Source organism: Notolabrus celidotus, chromosome 4 (genome assembly GCF_009762535.1).
Source record: "Notolabrus celidotus isolate fNotCel1 chromosome 4, fNotCel1.pri, whole genome shotgun sequence".
Classification (NCBI taxonomy): Eukaryota; Metazoa; Chordata; class Actinopteri; order Labriformes; family Labridae; genus Notolabrus; species Notolabrus celidotus.
Window position 1 is genome coordinate 37,832,601 of NC_048275.1, and position 10,829 is coordinate 37,843,429.

The 10,829-nt window shown below is 41.5% G+C and overlaps 1 protein-coding gene across 1 annotated transcript in view; it reads left to right on the forward strand.

The window, feature by feature from the left end:
* gbf1 (golgi brefeldin A resistant guanine nucleotide exchange factor 1) overlaps positions 1-10,829 on the forward strand; it is a 130,193-nt gene that overhangs the window by 86,459 nt on the left and 32,905 nt on the right. Inside the window, 7 exon segments of the mRNA XM_034681656.1 lie at positions 1,103-1,157; positions 5,047-5,194; positions 6,681-6,892; positions 7,032-7,200; positions 7,312-7,523; positions 7,838-7,936; positions 8,091-8,285. Of these exon segments, the coding sequence (XP_034537547.1) occupies positions 1,103-1,157; positions 5,047-5,194; positions 6,681-6,892; positions 7,032-7,200; positions 7,312-7,523; positions 7,838-7,936; positions 8,091-8,285 (1,090 nt within the window).

Below are 10,829 nucleotides of genomic sequence, written 5' to 3' on the forward strand. Positions count from 1 at the left end.
GGAAAGTTTATTGGCTCAGGTTTTAAATGTTGAGATTCCCACCGTGTTATTGCCTCTCAGGATGCTCAGGACACGTCTCACATTCCAGTCTGTCTTAATTGTTTGATGTATTAGATGAGGAAAGTACATCAATAAGTAACCTCACTTCAAACACAAAGTGCAAAACGGAAGATTTATTTAGCAGACTAATTGTGCTGGCATTAAATAAGTGAATTCATCATTTGATGATCTGTACCAATCGTCGGCGGGAGCCATATTGGAAATGCTGAACTCAACCAAACTTAGTGTGACGGTTCTACCTCACCTTACGGTCTATGGTGTCAACAAGCAGAAGCTAAATGTGTCTGAACTCTTTCCTGTGGATTGATTTGACATGACGTGTGATCAGTTTGTCTCATGTTAGTGAAAGTTAATAACCATCGTCAAGGGGTTTTAACCAATCAGAATCAAGCATCTTACACGGGTAATCAGTGTGTTTGACCCACAGAGAAACCAAACAGAGGGGTGGTTTGTTTTCACAGTTTTTGGACTCTCTTGCAAACTAAAAATATGAAAATGAATCAGTAAGATTTTAATGTTTTTATTAAACTTTGTTTATTGATTTTCAAATAGAAAAACAGTCACATCTAAAATTAGAGCTTGGTACATTTTCCTTTTTTTTTGGAACAAAGAAACTCACAGATGACATACGAAATACAAAACAACAAATAACCCCCCACCCCGACACATACTCCCTCCAGATTAACTAAATAGAACTCCAAAAATGGAAAACATAAGACAAAAAGCAACTATAATAAAGATAAACAGATGAAAGCAATAATCTAAACATAGCAAGACACACCATGGTGATGCTCAGTCTAAAGACACACAGCAAGCTGAGCTATCTGTAAGATTTTAAAATTGAAGAGGAGTCGACACCTGCTGCATAAAAACCTGTGAAGTCACAGATTCTTTCTTTCTTTCTTTCTTTCTTTCTTTCTTTCTTTCTTTTCTTTCTTTCTTTCTTTTCTTTCTTTCCTTCAACTTGTAGAAAGCTGAGCCTGACAGTAATGTTGAGAGACAGTTTTTTGAAGCCTTTATTTAACTCTGTTTTTTCCTGCAGGCTTCCACAGTTCAAAGAGGAGGCCAAGAGTTATGTGGGTGCCAACATGAAGAAGGTAACAGAAGAGACATGTTGAGTGTGAATTCAGTCTGCTCCCCTTTCCTCCATTTTTTTATTGTCTTTGTTTTCCTCATCATCATCATGGTCATCGTGCTGTTCTCTAGTTTCCGTCTGAATGTTCTCTGTAAATACAGTACATGACTTCATATCATCATTGAACCAGCTAAGACATGTGAAATACTATCACAGCCTCAGATTGTGAGATATACTACTCTACGCACTCACAGCTTCTCAGGCAGGATGGCACTGATTGATTCAGCGATGTAGAGAAAGACGAACAAATCTTTAGCATCCATATTTCTGATGTTCCTGCTGCCGCCTCCTGTGTCTGTTAATGAAGCCCTATTCCTGCCCTTTGAGTTCACTCTTCCCGTTTTAAACTTCAGTTTTTTTTGAGTTGCCCATCTTTCTGTGTCTGCCTGTTTTGCCTCCCACAGACCTCATCCTGTATCCTGGACACTCAGGATCTCATTTGTGCAGAGCAGCGTAGAAACACGAGTCAGAGTGGCCTAGAGAGGGTACTTAACTGGCCCCGTGTGATTTGTCTTCTGGCGTAGTGCACTGTCATACGCAGGTTTAACATGGCTGTTTGATGGGAGTGCATGATGGTGCATTGGGCTGCTTTTGAACATCGGTGGTTTTTCAAGGTTTTTAACATGTCCCTGCCATTCTGCTTTTGAATTTAAAACACTATCACTTAAGTATCACTTAAGTTACTCTCACATTCAAGCTGCTCTGGCTGATGCAAATGCTAATATTAAGGGTTGACTGTTAAATGGCTTCAAGAGTATTATGAGCATGAAATGGCGCCGTTTAAAACACATTAAAAGGCAGCTTGTGTTAATAATTCTTGGAGCATCCTAATGACCATGAGTGTATTTATTTTACAGCCAATGTCTGTGAAACACAGTCAAGATCATTTTATTAAGTATCTCTGAAGGAGGCATAGATAGGGAGAAACCGGACCAGGGACCAGACTCATGTTAGACACACATCTGCTGAGACCGTGTTGGAGAGAGGGATAGAGGGAGATGAAGAGAGAGAGAGATGATAGTGGGGAGACGGATAGTAGTAGAGTCTGGCACGTCCACAGCAGCAGAGATCCAGAGGAACCTACGAGACAAGGGAGCTCAGGGACTCCAGAAAGGTCTATGGTTAGTCACTTTAATGGGACAGGGAGAGTTAAAGTAAGAGACAGGCAGACAGAGGAGAGAGAGGGAAAGACAGGACCCTAGTGTGTCAGTACCCCTGTCAGTCTAAGCCTATAGCAGCATAACTAAGAGCTGGTCCAAGCCTGATCCAGCTCTAACTATAAGCTGTATCAAAAAGGAAAGTTTGAAGCCTACTCTTAAAAGTAGAGAGGGTGCCTCCCTCCTTGACCCTGACTGGTAGATGATTCCAAAGGAGAGGGAACTGAGAACTGAAGGCTCTACCTCCCAAGACTTGAGATGTATACGCTGCCGCTCTTGAATGTTAGAAGTTACAGTAGATGTGATTGGTGGAGACAGAAGGGGACATAATTGCTATTCAGTTGTGTGTTCTCATACTTAATGCCACTCCAGCATAAGACGGCGCCGCTAACCCTAACCAAAGTGGGCCGCCCTGGGTTAGAATGGTCTGGACATGATTGGGTTTCAGAACTCACTTTTAAGAATCTGTCCTGGAATACCACAAACAAATCCATTCAACTTAGATCCAGGCTCCAGTGACTTTAGATGTGGTGGTAAACCATGTTTCTGAAGTCGGAGCAGAGTCTGGCCTGAGTGGACACATCCCGTCTGCAGCAGCGTGCTCTCTGTCAGTGGAGGAAGTCTTTTTGTCAAACCTAGATATAACTGAAAGCAGTTATGATGAAGCATAATTGTGACCCCTCAAAGAAACCTGCACATGAAGCTGGAAGCAGTCCTTCCAGAGGTGTTTGTTGTGTGCATGCTCTGTCTGCCTGTCCCCTCACTCTGCCTGCTCGTTAGCTGGCTGCTCATTCTCTGCTGGTTAGAGCCTGGCTGTGTTTGTGCCCCCTAACCCCCCCCCGCCCTGTATGGATCACACCTCCCATCATGCATCAGCTTGTATGCTCGAGTGTTTTGTGTTGGTCCCACTGCTGACATGTTACCCATCACTAATCACGGGCACTTGCCCGCTCCCCTTCTCTTTGAGGCTTACAATATCTTGTGGAAAAACAAACGAGTGCAGGTAAGGAAGATGACTTTCAGTATTTAGGCTGGAGAACCTCTCTCCCTCACCCCTGTCCCCTTATCCTTTTCTGAGACCTCACTAACCCCCACATCTGCAGTCCGAATCTGTCTTGAAGAAGTAGAAATGTGCTGTAATGAAGAATAATCCAGTTATTGAGGGAAGAGAAGGAGCGTAGATGATTCTGCACAGTCTTCATCCTGTTCATTATAACATGTCTGTGCTTGTGAACGCTCACGTCACATTTCTTATGAGCCATGTCATGCCTCAGCTATCATGCCCCCCATCTGTTTCTGAGCTGATGCAGCACAAAGCATGTCTGTGTGTTTTTATTTTCAGGGATAGATCACAGAGCAGATAGAGGACAGCGTCTGAGACCATACGTGGTTATAAGAAACAAACGCAGTCAGCCTGAGACAGGGCCTTACAGGACCCTGTGAAACAACATCACCTCACATCAGAGCAGATTTACAGCTTCTGTTTGCATGTTCATACCGTGCATTTTCAGTGCAACGTCATGTGCAAATCTGTGCTGAAGCTGTTTGTGATAAGACATGATGAAACAGGATGTTATCTATAGTACCTCTGTCAGCAGCTTCCCAAAGTGAGACACGTCACTGATCTGTCACAGAACCAGAGTTACTCTGACAGGCGAGGGGGGTCCTTTAATGTTGGTGTTAAACATGAATCACACAGGAGGAGGATTGCAGTGTTGTTAATACAGTGCATTATGAAAGTTTCAAGTGTAAGAGTTTCAAGCTGCCATGAGAAATGTGGATGATAATGTAATAACTTTATTTATAAAGCACCTTTAAAAATGAATGTTTACAGAGTGCTTTGACAAACAAAGCATGGTTGGATTAAAAAGTAAACATTTTAACAGACAGGGAGTGAGGAGGAATTTTAACAATGCAAAACAGAATACAACACCAGAGGTTAAAAAGATAAACGTAAATGAAACAGAATGAAGTGGTGTGACAATAGACCAGTAAATCTTTGTTTAAGAGGTTTTTCAAGGATGAATAAATAAAAATAAATAGATACACAATGATAATAATAAATAAATAAAAGCATTAAAAGGACAATAAAAGTGGTTTTCAGAATTAGAGGATGACATCACATTGAGAAAATTAGAAAAAGTGATAAATTAAGATCATTAAAATAATAAATGAAAATAAATTAATTAATTAAAACAATAAATAATCAAATAAAATTGAAAACAATTAATTTGTTTGATAAAAACTAGAAATAATAATAAAATAGAAGTTAAAACAATTAGAAGGATGAATTCACATTAAAGCAAGTGTGTAAATGTCTGTAACATATAAAACCTCTTTTAGCCCTGTGCTTCTAGCCCCGAGCAAAATCAAGGACTTATGAATAGATTGTCTTCAGCCTCCAACAAAGCTGACTCATGTGACATCACTTGAGGACATTTACTCATCCTCACTCAACAGCCTTTTCTCACATGCTCTGTTGTTCTCCTGGAAACAATCTGAAGTGCAGTCAGTCCAGTTCACCTGTTAGAATAAGCTTCTCCTCCACATCTGTGCTGTGTGGCAATAAGAGGTTTTTCAGAGACATCAAGCATCCTGTCTGATCATGGCTTTGATTACTAACGTAGGCATGCCGGTCCAGCAGTGAGGATCATTTTAGACCTGTTCCTCAGTGATCTGCTCTGTTTCCTCCAGTTGAAGATGCGTGCTGGCGGGATGAGTGAGTCATCCAAATGGAAGAAGCAGAAACGCTCCCCGAGGCCACCTCGCCACATGGTTCGAAGTTCCTCAGGTCAGATGGACCCAACGCAGACCAGCACCCTCAGTAACAACAACATTTCAGGTAGGGGACACAAACTGCTGTCACGATACTCTCACTAAGGAGGTAACGACACACTCTACTCACGGTACGATTCATAATGCTTGGAATGCTTGATGAATTTCTTTTAAGGGTGTAAGTAACTCAATTTATTTTCAACCTTGAGAGAAAAGATGACCTCATAAAGTTATTTATGGTGCTTTGATTTAAGGCCACTTTATTTCCTTATATGAGATCAGTTGTGCTTTTATTTTAAAAGTTTGCAAAAGGTACTTCTGTGAGTTCTTAAAATTACAAGAGAAACAGCTAGAAGAATCAAAAGTAAAGAATGTTGGATGTAAATGTGGCCAGGCTAAAAACTTTTAAAGTAAAACACACTGATAATAATAAAAGATGCCAACAACGCCACCTAGGATTTAAAATGTGGAGCCTAGAACTCTTTAAAAAAAACAAAAAACACAGGTTCTTTAAATCAGGGGGAGCAGAGTTAAAAACCAGACAGGAAACTGAAATGCACAATGATCTGATATATTACCATAGGTTCATAAATAGACTCCAGAACAAGTGACAGGTGTAATAACGAGCTGCAACAATAAAATACTAATTAGCAAAGTCAAATTAAAGTCAGAGTCTGAGGTGGAACCATCCTTCCACTGTCTCTGAACTTTCTCCACGTTGCTGCTCAACGCGGCCCGCCTCACGTTGACTCCTTTAAAGAGACGGTTTTCCTGGTACAGAGTTTCCAACTACAGACCCAGGCCTGCCTGAAGTAGCGTTGGCGAACCCTAGCTGCTCTGCTGACACTCCTAGTCTGGTGATCCCTCGTCTCCATGCTGCGTTTCTTTTTGCGCGCCGGCTGTCGATCACATGGATCTCCGTCTCCGCACACAGTCGCCTGTTTCCTTTTCTGTGTCTTTGTGAACCCGTTGCGTCTCGTCCTTCGCTCAGTTTGAACCGTCTCTCGCTATGCACCCAGCGTCCTGATTCGTATCCCTGTATTGTTCTCCTTGTCCGAAGCCTCTGCCACACCTGCTACTGATGACCTAATTAAAAGTGGAGGTGTGACTCACCAGGTCCCAGTTCAGTGCCTTCTAGACACTGTCAACTGACTAAACCAACATCTAAAACATAATAAAATCAAATAAGAGAAAACATTACACAAATGCATAAAAACACAGAAATCCATTAAACTATTACTAAAATGTACATGCAAATACAAATTGAATTACAAACACACAAAGAATCCTCATTTCTGACCCTGTCACATAAACATAGACGGTATAATAAATGGATGTAGTCTCCGTGACGTCACCCTTGTGTTCCTGAAGCCTGCTTCCAGAGCTTCCTTAAAGCTAAAATCACAACAAATTCTGCAGGTTTTTTCTTGTCAGAAAAGAATAGTCTTCCAATTTCACATGAGGACATAAGAAGTCATAAGAAATCTACCTCCAACAACACATGTTGATGCTAATTTTGGCTTTTGGATGATGTTTGGCTTCCTTCCCGTCAGGTGGCGTCACCTTCATTGAGCCAGGCTTGTCCTCCTCTAGCCTACCACCTTCAGACAGTGCTGGCTCATCCATTTCCAGTCCTACAACCACAGACAGCGGCCTGGACACCTGCTCCAAAGCCACGTCCAGGGAAGACCTGTCTGACTTAGAGAACTGCAGCTCATCAGTGACCACCCTCCCCGGAGTCGAGCCCGGCTCTCCAGATGCACAGGTACGGATGTTCACAAACGTTGTATTTGCACAATCAGTAACTTTTCTCAGTGTCTCATGTTGTCGTGTCTTGAAGCGACTTCTGTGGACTAACGTGTGACTTTCACATTCACTGATGGTTTGTGTCCCTTTGTGTCCAGTCTGAGGGTAGGCCCATTGAGCCTGTGCAGTCCACCTCAGTGGAATCCATCCCAGAGGTTTTAGAGGACAAAGACTCTATCACAGAGGGGTCAGACAGCGCCTCTGTCCACGACATGGACTACGTCAACCCTCGAGGAGTCCGATTCACACAGCTCACACAGAGAGACGGTGAGGACATTTTGAACCTCTTACAGGTTCTGTGCTGATGATCTGTAAATAGTGTCTTTACATTAATACAGCTTTTTCTTAACCTGTGCCCTCCCTTTGTCTCCTCTCTAGGAGCCTCCCTCATTCCTTATGGCCTGCCATGTCTAAGGGAGCTCTTCCGCTTCCTGATCTCACTGACCAGTCCCCACGACCGCCACAACACTGACGCCATGATGCACATGGGCCTGCAGCTGCTGACTGTAGCACTTGAATCAGGACACATTGCTAATTACCCATCTTTACTGGGACTGGTCAAAGACGAGCTCTGCAGACATCTCTTCCAGGTACAGGTGAATATAGGATCTAATGCTGGGAGATGTTTCATAAATGAGTTGGTTGTTGAATTTGTACGAACAAATCTTCCCATAAGTGACGGACTGATATCTTTGAGAGCTCATTTGTGTAATTTAGAAGCTGTTAGAGTCTTGCAGCCCAGACTCTCACTTTACATTCTTAAACACCGAGCTGAGGGATCTGCTCCAGTGAAATCCATGACATACTAAAATATGGATTTGTGTTTGTTCTTGGACCCTCAAAGTGAGTATTTACTTATTTCTTGGAGCATCTTTTTCTGATCATTGTTCTTGTTGTGTTTCAGCTGCTGAGTGTGGACCGTATGAACCTCTATGCTGCCTCTATACGAGTTTGCTTCTTGCTTTTTGAAGGCATGAGAATGCATCTAAAGTTTCAGCTGGAGGTAATTGTGAAACTAGTTTGTTATGTTTCTTTTGGAAACATCAAACATCTTTATTCTCTGTAATCTGATGTGACATGTGCAGTCCAACTTTAGATGTATGGTTAAACCGATCCTGATGGACTAATAATCACTACCCTGTGTGCTGACTTTGTAGATGTACCTAAAGAAACTGATGGACATCATCACGTCAGAGAACACTAAGATGCCTTATGAGATGAAGGAGATGGCTCTGGAGGCTTTGGTGCAGCTGTGGAGGATCCCCAGCTTCGTCACTGAGCTCTACATCAACTACGACAGTGACTTCTACTGCTCCAATCTGTTTGAGGACCTCACGAAGCTGCTGTCTAAGGTAACATCACCCGTATGAAAATCACTCAATCACATGCTCTGTAGGGCTGGGCGATAATTCAATAACGATAATTATCGGGATATAATTTTTCTCAATATAGATATAACAAATGTTGGATACAAATTTGATCTATTTAAACGTGTAATTACACCCCACACCACTGGAAAGGGAGGGGGCGCTAATGAGCCTTAAACGCCACACAACAGTAGACCGAAGAAGAAGATCAGAATCAGAAACAGAATCAGCTTTATTGGCCAGGTATGCTTGAACACAAAAGGAATTTGACTTAGGTAAACTAAAGATGGCATTGAACAGCCAATCATGTCGTAGGGTGAGATGTAGGCGGGGCTTAAAGGCGTTTCAAGTGGAATGTAAACACAGCTGAATCGAGCGACAGCGACACCGAAGGAACCTAGAAACTATTAACTTCATACACTTCATTAAATACACTTTCAGGATGTGGGTTAAGAAAGAGCACAGAGTCAACTTCTGGTGTTCATTTCTAACACATCCAATGTCCACCACAACCATTGTGACAATCTCATCTGACACAAAAGACCTGCTTCCTGTTAAAGGTGACATATCATGCAAAATTGACTTTTTAATGGTTCTTTACCTGAAATATGTTTCCCTGGCATGTCTACAAACCCCCTGAGAATGAAAAAAATCCATTCTGCCCCTGTTCTGATTTCTCCACCTTTCTGTAAATGTGTGTGAAACCAGCCGTTTCAGACTTCAGTGTTTTTGTTACGTAACAACAATATCCGGTCTGTCACGGAGTCAGAGCTCGGAGCTTGTTCAGCCCATAGACTGTATAAAATAATACTGAATCCCCCCTCCGTTTTTCATTCCCTGCACACATGTGTGCTAACAAGGAGCTTAGGAGGGAGGCATGCTAGTTGTAGGCTGTCTTAATAAACACAAAGGTCGGTTTTACTCCCCACGTCTGCAGATTTGAAGATCTAGTGGATGATTTTTATTTGTCATGGATAAGTGCTAGCGCTAATTAGCATAGCCACATAACTATATGTTCATAGCTGTAGCTGTAGCTGTAGCTGTAGCTGTAGCTGTGTACCAGACACACGTCGACATACTGACAAATAAAACAACAAGAAACACTAAATCTGTGACCAATCCTTCAGAAAGGTCCTGCTGCCTTTCTGGCAGAGGTCGGTTTTACTCCCCACGTCTGCAGATTTGAAGATCTAGTGGATGATTTTTATTTATCATGGATAAGTGCTAGCGCTAGTTAGCATAGCCACATAGCTACATGTTCGTAGCTGTGTACCAAGACACACGTCTACATACTGATAAATAAAACAACAAGAAACACTAAATCTGTGACCAATCCTTCAGAAAGGTCCTGCTACAGGCGCCTCTCCGTCAGGATCAGATTCAGAGGGTTGAAGTAACGTGATCTCTGAGCAGCCGTGTATATTCAGCCAACATGTAAACATTAGATCAACGTGCTGGAGAGCCGAGGCACATCCACTTCCTGAGGGGGCGTGGTCAGAGAGAAAACAGAGTGTTCTGATGAGGAATGAAGAAGAGGACTTTTCAGGCAGACCAAAATCTGATTTCAAAGTGTTTTTTTGAGCATAAACTTTAAAGACATGTTTTGGGGACCTCTTAGACCAATATATATTGATGAAAAAAGCGTGATATGTCCCCTTTAACACCGTCAAAAATGAGGGATTCAAGAAACTTATGAGAAAACTAAATCCAGATACAAACTAACAACTTTCACTCAGGAGCAAAGATCTGCCTTTGAATATACATGAAATAATGATTTGATATTTCTTGTGATAATTATCGATATCAACTGATCTGAAAAATGTTATCGTGATAACATCTTTTTCAATATCGCCCAGCTCCACTCTGTAGTCAAATAATCACGAGTCAATACTTGTGCAAATATTAGAGGGATAGGCCAATCTTAAATTAACATGTGTTGGTTTTCCTCATTACTTTGAATGAATGACATAAAATAATGACTTTTATTTTTAACATAATTTCATAGGATTTTTTAAAAAACATTTTATTGTAGCTTTATTTAACCAGCAATATTCCTATTTATATACAAAGTCTTCTTTACCACAGAGTTCTGGCTAATACAGCTGCATAAAAAGTTTCACACTGAGAACAAGACAAAAAAATAACAAACAATAACAACTAACTATTACGTCAATCATTCAATTATCAGTGTTAAGCAGTAAATCATGTGCAGAAGCTGATCAGATGATCCTTTATCCTTGTTTTAAAATCCTCCAATCGAATTAAACTACCAGTTTTAGATGAGCTTCAAGCTCAGACCAAGATGAGGGAGCAAAAACATTAAAAGCACTTTTACCAAAAACAGAGCGAGTCCGAGGAATGTCAAACTGAAGATTACAGCCACTGACGACTTTAGGAGTCAATAAGGAGCATAAATAAGACGGCAGATCATGGAGTACGGCCTTATAGAGAAAGATACACCAATGCTCCATCCTTCTGTTGTGTACCTTTTTTATACAAGATACAGGCTGTTTTGGAAACCGCCTACTA